The sequence below is a fragment of the Erinaceus europaeus genome, chromosome 5 (genome assembly GCF_950295315.1).
Source record: "Erinaceus europaeus chromosome 5, mEriEur2.1, whole genome shotgun sequence".
Taxonomy (NCBI): Eukaryota; Metazoa; Chordata; class Mammalia; order Eulipotyphla; family Erinaceidae; genus Erinaceus; species Erinaceus europaeus.
In genome coordinates this window covers 127,284,232-127,301,480 of record NC_080166.1, presented here as the reverse complement: position 1 = coordinate 127,301,480, position 17,249 = coordinate 127,284,232, and the positions used below count along the sequence as shown (strand labels likewise).

Sequence of the window (17,249 nt, the reverse complement as noted above, 5' to 3'; positions counted from 1 at the left end):
TTTCCTCTTGGGGGGTGCTGGGACCTAACCCAGAGCCTCCTGCCTACAGAACACACTCCCTGCAGAGTCGCCTCCCCCTGGTGGAGGCCTTTGCACCTGCTTCTCATTCAGGGCCTCTCCAGCGGATCCCCAAAGGTCTGAGGGGTCCAGTGTGTGCATGAGAACTATGCACCAAACATTAAACACGCAGACAGTAACAGTCCCCCCCCCCATGTTTCAGGGTATATGTATGTGTATTATTACATGACTTTGGGGTGACATGAACCCATATCTCCCTTAGGAAGACTTGGAGAAGATCAGGGTAGAACTCTGGGATTCCTGAATATTTGGACCTATGTTCATTCCCGCCCCCTAGTTCTGAGGGGCTCACATAGGTTTGATTCCACTCCCAGGTCAATTTTTTATTTTTAATTTCAGATCAAAAGAGAGGGAGAGGTACCAGAGACCCTCCTCACCCTCCATAGGGCTTCCCCTGGTCTTCTCCATGATGCTGCTATGTGGTACTAGAGCCCAAACCCAGGTCCTCAAACATGGTAGGGCATGCACTCTGCCGGGTGCAGTGTCTCCTGGTGCTGACCTTTCGGGGTGTCTCTCTCCTTCTCCGGCAGGGTGTTCTCCAGGGGAAAGGTAACGGGCTGGTTCTTTCTCGCTCACGACAGGGGTGACATGAAGTAATAGACACCAGGGGACTCTTAGCGTGAATCTAGAATCTGAGTCCTTAGAGTCCCAGAATCCTAGAGTCCGTTTATTAGCAAAATTGACATGAGTTAAATAGAAAAGCAATGGAGGTAATTATTGTCGAAATATGACAGAAATTACAGGTTTCTTAACAGTCAGCATGCCCCTAAGGTAGGGGGCTGGTATGACAGGAATTGATGAGATACAAAACAGTTATTCTCCATGACACAAGCAACTTAATTATCCAAAGGTATTTGAGAGAAGCATAGGGGTTAAACTCGTAGGGTGAGACAGAGAGAAGATGGATATCAAAAGGCCATATAGTTTGGCATTTCTCTTGTCTGGGATCTGAGGTGTGTGATGAAATGTGTGATAAGGTGTCATCAGAAGATGACTTTGAATAAGTGAGTCTGTGGCCATGTGGCCTGTGGTTAATGGAGGGAAGTACTGGGGTATCTGTGGGCCTGAGAGTCAAGAAGGAAAGAACCAAGTCTGAGTTTCCCCCCTTATGCTCACCTCGGTTGAGAGAGACTTACCAAGAGGTTATCTTCTCAGACCTCCATCCAAAGATGGGGGTGGTTCTCCCTAAGCTCTATCAGGCTCACACATGTTCCCAACAATTACAGATCAAAAGAGAGGGAGAGGTACCAGAGACCCTCCTCACCCTCCATAGGGCTTCCCCTGGTCTTCTCCATGATGCTTCTATGTGGTACTAGAGCTCAAACCCAGGTCCTCAAACATGGTAGGGCATGCACTCTGCCGGGTGCAGTGTCTCCTGGTGCTGACCCTATGCTTTCTCAGCTGTATCCCAAGTCACCATTCGCTAATAAGGTCAAGGTCACTGATGTGTTACCAGACCAGAGGATGGGTGCCACAGTGTGGGAGGCCAGGTCCAGGCTGCTACCTGCCAAGAACAGCCCTTTTGCTGTGAGTCAGCCAGGGAGAGGACACACTGCCAACAGCACGGGCAAAGGGAGGGAGCTGGCATTCTCGTAGACCTGACTTTCTCAGTTTTAGCTTTCTTTCTTTCTTGGCCTATCTGATAAAAAAAACAGAGAGAAAAAGAGAGGCAGTGGGGAGATAAGAGAAGAAAAGAAAAAGAGATACAGGGGCTGGGCAGTGGTGCATTGGCTAACAGCACACAGGACAAAGCAGAAGGACCTGCATAAGGATCCAGGTTCAAGCCTTCACTCCCCACTTGCAGGGGGGATGCTTCACAAGTGCTGAAGCAGGTTTGCAAGTGTCTCTCTTTCTCTCTTTTTCTTTCTATCTCCCTCTCCCCTCTCAAATTCTCTCTGTCCTATCTAATAAAATGGGGGGGGGGTGGCTATAAGGAGCAGTGGATTTGTAGTGTTAGTACTGAGCCCCAGAACTAATGCCGGAGGCTGGAGATGAGAGAGAGAGAGAGAGAGAGAGAGAGAGAGAGAGAGAGAGAGGGACCTGCAGATCTGCTTCACTGCTCGTGAGCCATCCTCCTGCAGGTGAGGAGCTGGGGGCTTGAACCTGGGTTCTTATACCGGCACCACCTGGCTCCTTTTCTCCCCCCCCCCACACCCCAAAGTATAAGTTTTAAGGATAAAGTTTATGTATGTAACTGAAGGAAGTGGTCAAAGTTACAGTGCTTCTTTGGCTGCCTTTCTTTCTCTCTCTCTCTCTCTCTCTCTCTCTCTCTCTCTCTCTCCTAGAATTCTCAGTGAATCCAAGTCCCTTCTTGCTTGCAGTTCCCACCACAGATCTGGGAGGGCAGATATCAAATAGCAACATTTCCTGAACTTTTCTCCAGAGAACACTGCCACATATGAGATGAAACTCCCTGAAGTCCTGACGGTTGAAAACAGCCGACATATTGTGAAATACAAGATGCATTATCCGAAGTTCTCTGAACTCACCTGACTTTAGAATCTTTTTCTCCCACAGATTCCAGGGCACTTGCATTCTTCAGAATACACGGAGCTAAAGCCCCCTCCAGAGAAACCAGTGTTTCATCTGCTGACACAGCTCAGGGGTGGGTTTCCCTTGGAACCTGGACTCACAGAAGTAAGTCCCAGCTGTCTCACTTCCTTTTAAATAGTTATTTTGTTCCTAGGATTGTCCCTGGGATTCAGTGTATGCACAATTCATCCACCACTGCTGGTGGTCATTCTTTTCTCTCTTTTCTCATAGAGACAGAGAAAAATAAGAGATGGGGTTGGGGAGAGAGAGAGGCTCCCGCAGCACTGCTCCACTACTCATGAAGCTTCCCCCCTGCAGCTGGGGACCAAGGACTTGAACTTGGGTCTTCATGCATGGCAACGTGTGTGCTCCACCAGGTGCGCCACCACCCAGCCCACTTTCTCACTCTCTTACCCTGTGGAGGTGACACACAGGACTAAAGAAAATTAGTCCCTGGACCAGGTTAAGTGCACATAGTACGAGGTGCACAAGGATCTGGATTCGAACCCCGGCTCCCCACCTGCAAGGGGGTCACTTCACAAGCAGTAAAACAAATCTGCAGGTGTCTTTCTCTCCCTCTCTGTATCTTCCCCTCCTCTCTCCATTTCTCTCTGTTCCATCTAACAACAACAACCAACTGGAAAAAGTACAGCAGAATTGTAGTGCAGGCACCAAGCCCCAGTGATAACTCTGGAGGCAAAAAGGGAAAGAAAATTAGTCCCTAGAGCCTCTGGTCACAACTTGTCATTTCTAGTCTTGTTCCCACCTTCTGACTCTCTTCACAGATACTCTATTGCCCTCCACTAGTAATATATAACTTCTCTTTTCTTAAAAAAAAAATATTTATGTGTTAGAGACAGAGAGAAACTAAGAAGGGAGGGGGAGATAGAGAGGGAAACAGACAGAGTGACACCAGCAGCCCTGTTTCACCATTTGTGAAGCTTTCCCCCTGCAGGTGGGGACCAGGGGCTTGAGCCAGTAACATGTGTGTTTAACCAGGTATGCCTCCACCTGGCCCCTTCCTATAACGCCTCTGTGAGTAGCTCTCCACCCAGCAATGGTCTCCTTCAATTGCTCTGAGCCTCTGCGACTCACCCATCCCTCATTTTGTACTTGGTCTTACAATAGCACTTCTCAGGGGGGCTGGGCGGTGGCGCAGCGGGTTAAGCACACATGGTGCAAAGCACAAGGACTGGCACAAGGCCCCAGTTCCAGCTCCAGGCTCCCCACCTGCAGGGGGATCACAGGTGTCTATATTTCTCTCCCCCTCCTCTCTCTATTTCTCTCTGTCCTATCCAACAATAATGACAGCCGTAACAACAACAATAAATAACAAGGGCAACAAAAGGAAAAAAAAAGAACAATACTTCCCAACCCTGGCATTGTTAACTGCACATCTCACTGAGACCTGAAAACGTGGGCCCAGAATTTTATGTGTAGAATGTTCCACCTCCAGGAGAGAGTGTTTTGGGCAGACCCTGCTGCTAGCTTTGAAGGTTTCACTGGTGAGTAGCCTCTCCAGGGTGAGTCTTGCATCTGACCTCAACTCTTCATGTACCCAACACCTTGTGTTTCCAGGACAGAGTAGCCTTGGCTGGTCTTGAAAGAATGAGCCAGCAGTGGGCTCTGTGGGCTATACCAAGGATTCCTGTTCAGCCTGGTGACAGAAGCACCAGGGGAACGAAGCAGACATGGTATAAAGTGAGGCTTCACTGCCAGTGGGTGACTTTGTCTGCCTTGTGGGGAGAAACAAGGGAAAGGAGAAAAGTGTGGTGTCACAAGCTCAATGTCTCCACCCTCTTGAAATCTGTACCTGGCAAGAGAGTGAGTCCCCCACGTGATGGTACTAGATGACGAGGTTAAACAGGTGCAGCCCTCACAGAGGGGATTCGTGCTCTGATGGAACAGAGCTGCCTTTCCTCTCTGTCTTGTGAGGCTGCAGCTGTAGTCTTCAACCTCAAAGTGGGTCTTCTTCACCAGATAGCAAGTCCATCCATCAATGCTAAGTCTCTAAGCTGAGCCGGGAGGGCAGGTGTAAACTACCCAGTCTGTGGTTTCATGTGGCAGTTCAGATAGTTCAGAGGTCTTTGTGTGTGGCGGCATCATGCCGGGTGGAAGAGACATTCTCAATGGCCAAGAAGCCCAAAATGAGTGGACACCATTGAAGTCAAAGAATTAACAGTGAGTGGGAAAAGGCATTTAAAGTTAGAGGTTTGGCTCTGCCTCTCAGCTTTGCCACCTAGTACATAGAGCCAGTGTCTCTAAGGAGCATAAAATAATCCCGTGTGCGCGTGTCTGCAGACGTGTATGAGCAGAGGGGTGCTTGCGGGATTTGGAAGCTGAACGGCTTTGTCTCTTTCTTCTTTCTACTTTTCACTGATATAAGAGGAAAAATGTAAATCACCCCCAAATGCTGCTGCCAACAATGATCATGTGATAAAACGATAAAATCTAAGAATCTTTTCAGTCTTTGATGTGGGAGGGCATAATTATTCCTTCGGGTTTTTTTTCTAATTCATGCATACTAAATAAGTATTTATTTAATTTTTATTGCTACCGGGGTTATTGCTAGGCCTTGGTGCCTACACTACAAACCCACAGCTCCTGGTGGTCATTTTCCCTATAGATAGATATTTTTTCTTTCTATTTTATTTTTACTTGACAGAACAAAGAGAAATTGAGAGGGAAGAGGAGGGAGAGAGGGAGACACCTACAGACCTGCTTCACCACCCATGAAGCATCATCCTCCCTGTAGGTGGAGAGCAGGGGCTCAAACCCAGACCCTTGTGCATGGTAATATGTGTACTTAACCAGTGCACCACCGCCTGCCCCCCCACGTAAGTCTTTGCATTTAATCTTGCAAGTAGGTGTCTGCTTCTCCAACAGTAAGGCTTGAAACAAGTTTTAGAAGGTAACATGGGAAAATACTGTTTTTGGTTTTTTTTTAGATACAGCTGTAACAACACCTTCTTTAAAAGCAGTAGCTCTTTTAAGATGTAACACTTTTTAAAGGGAGAGCCCCCAAAGAGAAATAGCTCATGTTGAAATATAAAGACTATGAAAAAGATTCCTTTGTTCACAAGTGCCACTATGTCTTACTCAAATTTATATACTGAGACACATATTTTTTAAATTAAGACATCCACGGCTTTTAAAAAATATTTATTATTGGATAGAGACAGAGAAATTGACGAGGAAGAGAGAGAGGGAGAGAGACACCTGCAGCCCTGCTTCACCACTTGTGAAGCTTTCCCCCTGCAGGTGGGGACCAGGGGCTTGAACCCGGGTCCTTGTGCACTGTAATGCATGTGCTTGACCAGGTGCCTGGCCCCATCCATAGCTTTTGAAAGGAGTTTCTGACAATATCCTTCGCTTCAGACCCTGAGGTCCTGAGATAGCACTTTCTTCCTAGTTTTTTCTAATGTGTCTTTTTAGCAGTGTACAGTACAGCAAGAGAATCTCAAAAGGTATTTTTCAGTCCCCAAAGAAACTCTCCCAGATGAAATTAGAAATCGCTAAGCTTAATATCTTACATGTGCTTCCAATGAGACTGACTCCCGTCAGCTGACATTATATTACAAGGCGGCCATTTTACTTTCAATAGTTGAGATTCTCTCTAGGGCCTCTGTAAGCTCATTCAGATAGTTCTAGCCGTGTAAAACAATGACGCTTATAAACTGGTGGGATGCTGCCAGGGGATTGCAACCAAGTCTGAAGGCCCCACCACCAAAAGGCAGCTTCAGTTGCCTTGGGGGATGAATGGGCGCATTATCAGAGCAGCTGAGGGCTGTATAGAATGAAAGCATCTGTCTGCAGCCACAGGGCCCCGCATACAAGGAGCCTCTTCCAGCTTCTGGCGTCTCCTGGAAACTAGCCGTGACGGAAGGGAGCAGCCCGCAGCTTCCCCGGGAGGACAGGGGATACATTTCAGGGATGATGGCAGGGCCGCTGATCAGTGTCCATAATCTAAAACAAATTCTGTTGACATTGGCATCCGAGCTTTCTACTAGCCAACTGTTATCAAAAATACAAAACACCCAGTGCTATTGTCACAGAGATATTTTACATCTGTGATCAATGATGTTAAGGTCTTGCATTAATTATAAAGGGTTTGAAGAAGATCTACTTGTCTCCCTTTTAAAAAAATTTTTAAAAATTTATTTTCCCTTTTATTGCCCTTATTTTTTTATTGTTGTTATAGTTATTATTGTTGTTACTGATGTCATTGTTAGATAGGAAAGACAGAGAGAAATGGAGAGAGGAGGGGAAGACAGAAAGGGGGAGAGAAAGGCAGACACCTGCAGACCTGCTTCACTGCCTGTGAAGCGACTCCCATGCAGGTAGGTAGCTGGGGGCTCGAACTGGGATTCTTATGCTGGTCCTTGAGTTTCGTGCCATGTGTGTTTAGCCCACTGTGCTACCGCCTGACTCCCTTGTCTCCCTTGTTTTTATGATGTCTTTTTCAATTTGATTTGGCTTGAGTATTTCTGGCACGGTTTGAATGAGTCTACAGCAATTCATTCTATGGAGACCTTTAGCTGTTTTTATTGTCACTTACAAACGGGAACAAAACGAAATGAACCCAGAGGAAGTTTCATTAAATAAATTTATTTGTTAAAATAATTTAACTCCAAATACAACTGTTGAATTTGCATTGAGTTATAACCACGACTCGTGTTTTAATTGAAATGTCAAGGCTTGACAACTGACATTGTTACAAAAACAATAAACTGTCATTCAATTGTAAATGGTCAGTTGTATTAGAGCTCAACTATTAACTGTGAACTGTTATCTCTGGGAAACCCCAAATCAATAATGGTAAGTCTGTTTCCAAAACCCACGTCAGTCATTCTTAAAACCCTGATCAAGATTTAATAGATGCACAATGATATGTTAATGAAGAAAAAAAAAAAAGACCCCCGTAGTCTTTAACATTTATCTGACTGGCTAAGGAGACAATTAAAGCTTACTCAGTACAGTGCTAACAACAGACTTACCGAGGACAAAAAAAAAAAAAAAAAGGGATAAGGGAAATAAAAAGAACAACAGGAACATAGGAACATACAGGAAAAAACTTCAACAAGCCAAATGAGCACTTATTGTAGTCAGATACACACAGACAAGACTCCCACTGGAAACACATCCTTAGGCAGCATTTTTACAAGTATCAGTAGTCTGACCCCGGGAAAGTGATGGTGACTGAACATTTGGGAGTCCAAAGCTCAGTCCTAATTCTGCAAACCAAAGGAGAAATTTATCAAAGCACCTTTCAGGAGTTGAAGAAAGATTTTTTTTTCTTTGTGGCGTACTTTTGATACGATGCCAGCTTGCTTTCTGAAAGCTGAGCAGCACGGAGGGCGTCAGTAACCATCACTATCACAGCTTAAAAGGACCCAAAAATCATAAGAAAAAAAGGGGGGAAGGGAGAGAGACTTTAAAATGCTGCCTTTTTGTATAAAACAGGACAAAGGTAAAACAAAAGGAAAACATTATCATAAGACCTAAAGAAAAAGTGGGTCTTTGGATCAAACCACATTTTTTTAAGGCATGTTAGAAAAACTTTCACTTTTCCTAGTGGCTGGTCTGATCAGGGGACACTGTGTGTAGCAACACAATGTCACTGACTTTTCTTTATGGTCACTGTTCTTTCCTGTGTCAACACACGCTGTCTTCCTGCTTCTTGAGTTTCTCAATGAAGATCTCCACAGATGAACTCATGCGAGTTCAAGGAGGTGATGTTCACATCAGGAAAGACTGGCACGAGGATCTCTGATGCTCTGATCACTCAACGCGAAGGACTGTGTGGAAACACTGATCAGGCAGCTCCATCAGTTGTTTTCAGCATCTTAGTGTCTTGTCACAAACACTAAGTAGAATTCCCCTTGCATTCTGCTGTGACTTCCCTATGACTTACTTCTGATATTGGCATAGCAGCACGTGAAGGAAAACTTGAGAATCTCACCAGGTGTGTGTGTATGTGTGTTTTTTTTTTTTTAATAGGGAATTGTAGATGTCATAAACTGCTATTAAATGTGGGAATTTTAAAAGACAGAACTGTGTTCTGAAACAGTAGAGGCTTCAAGAATCACTGTGCTAACAGAGTAGGTTGTGGTAGGTTAAGCCCTACTTCTGGAATCTCTGCTTCTTCCACGTATCTGAGTCAGGCCGATTTTCACATAGTGTAATTTGCTTGGGTCACCTTGGTTCAAATGTTGTGTCCTGTGAACAAGTGCGTTCATACATCATACTTGGTGATTTATTTTAAAAAGTCATACTGAAGAATGAAAGTATTCACAATTCCAAGACTCCAGATGACCATGGCCTGCTTTTACCCACAGTTCTAGCTTCTCACCTATGAAAAAAAGGTGCCATCCACCTTTGTTTCTGCTATCTTCCAATGCCGGTTTGCTAAAACATTGGGGGGGGGCGCGCTACCGATGCTTTCAAGGATTATAAAAATCACATAAATAAGTTAAAAAGAAAGAAGCTTTTTCATACACTATATTTTGCAGTACAGCTTCTTAGGAGAGGCCGGTCTGGTCTCTCTCTCTGACTTGTGCCAAATTCTTAGGAGTCACAAACACACATGCACACACACGAATACACACTTGCCCTGGGGACGCACGCGAAGACCAGAGGTTATCTGCACAAGGATGGGAGCCAACAGAACTCTGTAGGTGGTGTAAGCGCCCAGGCTCTGTGACTCTGCAGCTCTGATGGCCAAATTTCTCTCCAGAGGACCAGCTTGGGACAACCCTCTCCAGCATCTCCCGTGCTGAAGGGAGTTGGAACCCCTTCCTCCATTTGACTGTAAAGCTTCCAGGGAGGTGTTTTTTTTTTTTTTTTCCCCCAGTGCCACAAAGAGTCATGCAAATGATAAATATTCCACAGCTACGAAAACCAACCCGCAATATCAGAGCTGAAGCACCTTTTTCAAAAACCAAAACACCAAGAACCACTGAAACATTCACCTAGCTTTCTTCGCCCCTTCACAGAGGCAGGGCAAAGCTGTCATCAGGAAAATCTTGATCCTGCTGGAAAATTAAAGATAAAGGGGGCATTCTTTTCTTTCTGTTCTTGTTGTCCCTTTACCTTCCAACCCTGTAAATGTATGTGCTACTCTTTAAGCCTGGACTCTCTCCCATGGTTATTCTGCTTTGCAAGAACTTGCAGCGGTGCTCTGCGGCAACTGCGGCAAACTTGACTTTGAAAGCAGACGGGCTGAGAGCCACACCGCCGCCAGGGCCCTGCAGACAGAGGCGAGCGGGGCGCTAGAGATCTCTGGACTGTGTCTGTCCTGTGAGGTCGCTGCGAACGGGACACGTGCATGCGACATGGCTTCACTTTCCTGACTCTGTAGTGCCAGTTCATCCCCGAGAACCTGGAATCCTGGCAGTGAGGCCTGGCAATCTCTCATTCATGGTGGCTTCCTTCCCGTGTGGCCATGGAGACCCGTGCTGCTGGGTTAATGGAGTGTGCGTAGGGTGGGCTTCTGGCCGGGCTGACCCCTCGCTCACAGCCTCCATCAGTGGTCTGAGGCCAGGTAGGGCTGGTGGACACAACATCCAAGAGCCAGGCTTGCTTCTTTTTATTTTTTTGCACAACCTGTCCTGACTTTAGCTCTGTGGAGACCTGACAATTCGTAAGTAAGCTCTGTGACACACATCAGGATAACCTCTACCAAGAAGCATCCGATTTGGAGAAAGAAAAAAACAAGAGCAGAAACGAAACAAAACAAAAAAGGAAACACACACACACACACACACAGCACAAATGTGTCAGCCGAGCAGACTCTTGCCTCTGTAATTCCTCTGGCAGCTTCAGCTGTTCTCAGCTCGCCTGGCAGGAAACATTGGTTAGAAGCACTCTCTTGATTCCTGAAGTTCAGTACTCTCGTAGGAAAATATTTCTCCTTTATACTTAATTTTTTTTTTTTTAAAGAAGACAAAATATTTTAACTGTCCGGTGCGCCTAGGATTTCTTCTGGTCACTCCCTCATGATCACTTGTGGGTTTGTTTTTTTGTTTGGTTTGGTTTTTTACAATAGTTGCTTCTGTCAGCTCGGCCAGGTTCCCAAGGAGGTCGCCCCACAGAGGGACGACTGGCCAGGCCTTCCAGCTGCAGGTGCAGAAAGGAGGCTGAGGACAGTGGTGACCACAGTGGTTCCCAGGCCACTGAGAATCCCTGCTCACGCTTCAGCACAGGCTCCAGCCACAGCAGCCCGTGTGCTCCCAGGAGGGGTGGCAAGGCTGGCACACGCTTCCCCTGTGTGGTCGACGCTCGCTACTGGATGTTGCAGGCGGAACAGCACGGGTCGTCTTTGTCAGGCTGGGCGGCATAGTTCATCTGCCTCACGATCTCTGCAAAGAGCTCGTCCACCATGGTCTTGCTCTTGGCAGAGGTCTCCATGAATGGGCAGCCCCACTCCTCCGCCAGGGCTCGGCCCTCGTTGGAGGACACTTCTCTCTCGCTTTCCAGGTCCACTTTGTTCCCGACCAAGATGACCGGCACTTTCTCATACCTATGGACAAAACACAAGGGCGTGCGAGAAGTTAGCCGCAGGTTTCTCTTTAATCGCACGGCAATGATCTGCTCCCTACTTGTCCACGTGGGGTGGGGTGGGGTGGGGTGGGGTGGGGTGGGGTGGGGAGGGAAGCGTCTAAAAGCTGCTCTCATAGTGGACCATGAAGGGGTTTTTCAGGGCTGTGGAGAATAGCATAACGGTTTTGGAAAAGATCTTTTGTGCCTAAGGCTCCAGAGGTCTCGAGTTCAATTCCCAGCACCACCATAACCCAGAGCTTAGCAGTACTCTAGCCTCCCCCTCTCTCGTTAAAATAAAAGTTATGGGGGGTCTGGATTTGAACCCCCCAGCTCCCCACCTGTAGGGGGAACACTTCACAAGTGGTGAAGCAGGTCTGCAGGCCTGTCTTTCTCTATTTCCCCACTTCTCCCAATTTCTCTCTGTCCTGTCCGATAAATAAATAAGTAAATAAATAAATGTTTGGTGTTTAAATTATCAGTTACAAGTCCCTTAAAGTCAATTTATGCTTCCAGATAAACCTGGAGAGTAACTTTCAGAACCCCTGGATAGATCCACTTAGAGTAGTTTGTATTTTTCCTTTATTATGAGATGCTTACTCAGATTTTACAGTTGTTGAGCTAACAGACCTACTGTGTAAACAAATGTCAAGTATTTTTAAATTTTTTTAAAAAATTATTAGTGATTTATATTGATTTACAAAATTACATGTCAATATACTTGTATATTATAACTGTGTAGTATAATTCCACACCATTCCCACCACCAGGTTCTGAATCCCCAATCCTTCCATCGCAAGCCACAGTAGCTCTAAGGTTGCAGACATGGGTCAGCTCTCCTCTACATCTGTCTGCATTTGTATATGCCTGCCCCCTTTTCTTCCAGGTCCCACCCTCTCTTCCCCTACAAGCCACTCATGACCTTATCACTACACCCGATACCCCTCCTCTGTCTGCAGGTCCTGATGGAGCTGGAGTTCTGAGCCTCTTATCCTCTCCCTCCTGTCACTTCTCCACTGAGAGTATGGGTCAAAATTGTTTTTGGGGTGCAGAAAGTAGGAGTTCTGGCTTCTGTAATTGTTTCTCCACTGGATATGGGCATTGTAACTGCCACTGTAATGTTTTTAACTGCCAGCCTACAAAATTTTACTCAGTGCACAGCAATGAACAAATCCAATTTCCTAATTAGCCTGAAAACCACCTAACGTGACCATACCATTTCTCTACGAAACTGTCCAATTAGCCAGCTGAAAGGCAATCTTTTCAGCCTGACAAGTGTTAAACATTTCAACTGTTAGGACATTTTTAAATTTCATTTTCATTTCTGTATTGCCTGGGCTTCACTACTCCAGGCTTTTATTGATAAAGACAGACACACACAGAGATGGACAGAGGGAAAGACATCATAGAACCGAGACCTATCCCAGCATGGTGGGAGGGGGTAGGCTAGAACCTCGATCACACATTCAACAAGATGGGCACCTTCCCAGGAGAGCTATCTTGGGGCTCTTAAAAACAAAACAAACAAACAAAAGACTTTACCGACTTCTCAGATAATGACACACACACAGGCAGAAGAACAGTGCTCCGCTCTGACTTGTTCTGGTGCCAGGAATTGAACCTGGGGCCTCTCAGGTGTCAGGCTTGTAAATGCTGCTCTCTAACATGCAGTTACTCCCGGGACAGCAGCCATTAGTATTCTTCGATGTCATCCCTGTTTTTGTCCTGCCCTTCCCCGGACACCTGTGCTAACGAGACTAAATGGCTGACCCTTTCACACCATTAGACCGGTGACTCCCCAAGGTGGTGGTTTTCTTTTGTTTTTGTTTTTTTATTTATAAAAAGGAAACACTGACAAAACCATAGGATAAGAGGGGTGCAACTCCACACAATTCAAGGTGGTCACTTTTAAAGGCTCTGCCCTGGGGGGTGGGGGGGTGGGAAGAGTGTTCTTCCAAGAGCCCTGCCCGGTGGAGGCTTCTTGTCCTTACTGCCTTGTGAGGTCAGAGTGCAAAGGTGACCCTTCTGGAGCCTGGATCTTGGACTTCTGACCACCAGAAGAACTAGGAGAGAAATTCCATGTGGAATCCTTGTTAGAGCTGGCAGGTGAACTCAGATAAGGTTTCTCTGAATCAACATGTTTGAATACAGCTAAGCTAACAGATACCAAGTGATAGGAAAAGGAAGGAAAGAAGGTCCCAGTATCTGAGCATGATTCTCTCTACAAAGGGCGCAGAAATACATGCTCCGTCCCTCGGGTCCTGGATATGAATCTGGGTGATTCTTACCTAAGGACCTGTTGGGAATTTATTGCTTACCACCTCTGCCCGGTGATCTCTTGCCTCAGTCACACCAAGGGCTCAGAAGGTAGGGCACTGGGGCTTTCCCAGGTGAGCTAATTTGTGTCTCTTTAAAAAAAAAAAAAAAAAAGGAAAAAAAAAACCTAAACCTGGGGCCTAGAGTTGGTGCACCTGGTTGAGCTCACATCACAATGAGTAAGAACCCAGGTTCAAGCCCTGGTCCCCACGTGCAGGGGGAAATCTTCACCAGTGGTGAAGCAGTGCTGCAGGTCTCTCTCACACTCTCTCTCCCCCTTCCCTTGCAATTTCTTTTTCCAGTGAGTAAATGAGACACCAGGAAGGGCTCTGAGGCAGGAGCTTAGCGGTGCCCCTGCTCCCGTCGCCCAGATCTCATGTCCTTGTTAGCAGAAAAGGATCCAAGCGTCTGCTCTCATGCACAGCGTGGCTATGGGGCAGGCCGGGGGACTCAGGGCCTTGACTCCCCCTCGTGCCATTAGGGCTGCAGTGGCCAGAAGTGTGGAGAAGCAGGAGGAACTGATGGAGGGAGGAGGAAAGGAGCTCCTTCAATGGTGGGTCAGGGTACAGAGACAGGCCAGAGAGGAATGGAGGCCTGTGGAACATGGAGGCCAGCTGCTGTCAGCCCGGCCCTTGCCCAGGCCCTGGCATGAGCATCCTAGTGACAAGGGACCAGAAAGGGCAGGAAGCAGGGTGGAGATAAGTTGGGAGAGGGGGTGCAGATCTCACCGAAGGAAGACGGGAAGAGGCAGAGAGAAAGAAACAGTGCTGGGGTTCCCTGACCTCCACCTCCACCAGAGCAATGGGCATTTTTTTAAAAATTTATTTCTTTATTGGGGAATTAATGTTTTACATTCGACAGTAAATACAATAGTTTGTACATGCGTAACATTTCCCAGTTTCTATATAATAATACAGCCCCTACCAGGTCCTCTGTCATCCTTTTTGGGCCTGTATTCTCCCCACCCACCCATCCCAGTCTTTTACTTTGGTGTAATACACCAATTCCAGTTCAGGTTCTACTTGTGTTTTCTCTTCTGATCTTGTTTTTCCAACTTCTACCTGAGAGTGAGATCATCCTATATTCATCCTTCTTTTTCTGACTTATTCCACTTAACGTGATTTCATCAAGCTGCATCCGGGATGGGCTGAAAATGGTGAAGTCGCCATTTTTTATAGCTGAGTAGTATTCCATTGTGTATATAAACCGCAACTTGCTCAGCCACTCATCTGTTGTTGGACACCTGGGTAGTTTCCAGGTTTTGGCTATTACAAATTGTGCTGCTAAGAATGTATGTGTACACATCTTTTTGGATGGGTATGCTGGATTCCTTAGGATATATCCCCAGGAGAGGAATTGCAGGATCATAGGTAGGTCTATTTCTAGCCTTCGGAGAGTTCTCCAGACTGTTCTCCACAGAGGCTGGACCAATTGACATTCCCACCTGCGGTGCAGGATGGTTCCTTTGACCCCACACCCTCTCCAGCATTTGCTGCTGTTACCTTTTCTGATGTATGACATTCTCACAGGAGTGAAGTGGTATCGGTATCTCATTGTTGTCTTGATTTGCATTTCTCTGACAATCAAAGACTTGGAGCATTTTTTCATGTGTTTCTCGGCCTTTTGGATCTCTTCTGTGGTGAATATTCTGTCCATGTCCTCCCCCCATTTTTGGATGGAGTTATTTGTTTTCTTGTCGTTGAGTTCGGCAAGCTCTTTATATATATTTTGGTTATTAGCCTCTTGTCTGATGTATAGCATGTAAAGATCTTCTCCTATTCTGTGAGTGGTCTCTTGGTTTGGGTAGTGGTTTCTTTCGCTGTGAAGAAGCTTTTTAATTTGATGTAGTCCCACAGTTTATACTTGTCTTAGTCTTCTTTGTAACTGGATTTGTTTCATTGAAGATGTCTTTAAAATTTATGCAGAAAAGAGTTCTGCCAATATTTTCCTGTAAGTATCTATAGTTTCTGGTCTAACATCCAAATCCTTGATCCACCTTGGAATTTACTTTTGAATTTGGTAAAATATAGTGGTTCAGTTTCATTGTTCTGCATGTTTCTCAATGGGGTGTTTTAATTAAACAAAACATACACAACAAGATGCCTACATGGGGCCCCAGCCCCAGCCCTCACCTCCCACAAGGTCTGACAAGTCAGAATGTCATTGCCTCCTTAACTGCTGCTTGAACTGACCAAGGAGCTGACTGGACATGGTGAGGTTAGAAACTGGGGCACAATGGGGGAGGGGGAGGGGGTGCTTGCCCCTATAACCAACACAGCATTTCACCGAGCAACTGTTCAACTCGAGGCTCTGTTCTTACATGACCTCCAAGAGCTGTTTGAGTGTGGACAGCAGAGCGACAGTGACTTTCAAGGGGACCCGCAGAGACCACAGATTGAAGGGAGAGGCACCCCCACTCCGTCAGCCCCCAGTGCCAGCGCTCTGACTGTACTGTCCCGACACAAACTCTGGGGTGTCTAGCTGAGTCTGCTGCTGGGTAAGAGCCCACTACACACTGCTTTTAGGCACTCAAGGCACATCTGTCATGGTGGTCAAGACCTAGCTGGGGGACAGATGGCGACGAGTCACAAGAGTCAGTAACAGGCTCACTGCAAACTGCTCCATGCAGACCAGGGCGTGGGCGGCACCTGGGCAGTCTGAGTGAGGGGCTCACGCTCCCACCACATGTCCAACCCTGGCTGACCTGCCTGCCCTGATAGCTCCTCCTTGGGGCTCACATGACTGGGGGCAGGTGGCGACAGCTGCAGCTCAAAGAGCTTTATTCTTGTTCTCAGTCTGGGGACAAATGCCGTCTTATCCACATGAATTTCCGCACTGTCTGCTGTGCCCATGGGCAGGGTGGCATAGTGCACTGATCCACAGACTGGCTCTTCTAAGCCGCCCAGCCTGCTGAACGCAGGGACGCAGCACCAGTGTTGTGTGTGGATCCTGGCTGCGGGAATTTTGTGCACAGCCAGAGCGTCAGCTGGGTCCATCAGCAAACTCGAGGTTGTCTTCTCCCTTCCAGTAACTGTCCCGACTGTCCTGAATGTGCTGGTACAGCTTTCTATCTTCTTCTGGCTGGGTGTAAACTAGAGGACTGAACCGTCCTGATTCTTGCACATTGCTCCAGAGCTGCTGAATCAGAGCTGGTGAGACCGAGACTCCAGAGCCAATTAAATGGCATACCACTGGGTCAGTGACATAGTTCACCTGGATAGTGCACTGCTTGGCCACATACACGACCTGCCTGGGTTCAAGCCCGGCCCCTGCTGCACTGAAGAGAGAGCTTCAGTGCTGTGATCTTTCACTCTCTCTCTCTCTTTCTCTGCCTCTAAGAACAAAAGCAAAGACTATGAGAGAGACAAGCTGGGAGTATGGATCAACCCACCCAATGCCCATGTCTAGCGGAGGAAAAAATTGCAGAAGCCAGACCTTCCACCTTCTGCACCCCACAATGGCCCTGGGTCCATGCTTCCAGAAGGGTAAAGAATAGGAAAGCTTTCAAGGAGGGGATGGGATACAGAACTCTGGAGAGAGTAGCAGAAATTGTATCCCTCTTATCCTATGGTCTTGTCGACATTTTTATTTTATAAATAAATGAAAACAAACAGTGTGTCCTCATTTGTAAGTTCCAATGGTGAGGCTTCAGAATTTCAAGATTGCCGGCTTCACCTACTAGTCTGTGAGCCTGGACTATATTCTGTGTGACAGGCTCAGGCCTTTCTACCGTGGCAGGCACAGTCAACTCCTCCTCTCTCCATCACTGGCCAGCTGTAGGTAGC

General features: G+C 46.8%; 1 protein-coding gene across 1 annotated transcript in view; it reads right to left on the bottom strand.

Moving 5' to 3' along the window:
* Positions 1 to 7,198: 7,198 nt before the first annotated feature.
* Positions 7,199 to 17,249, bottom strand: part of RAP2A (RAP2A, member of RAS oncogene family) — a 32,964-nt gene continuing 22,913 nt past the window's right edge. The window contains exon 2 of the mRNA XM_007521910.3: positions 7,199 to 11,131. Within this exon, the coding sequence (XP_007521972.1) occupies positions 10,894 to 11,131 (238 nt within the window). The 3' untranslated portion in view covers positions 7,199 to 10,893. The remainder of the gene's footprint in view (positions 11,132 to 17,249) is intronic.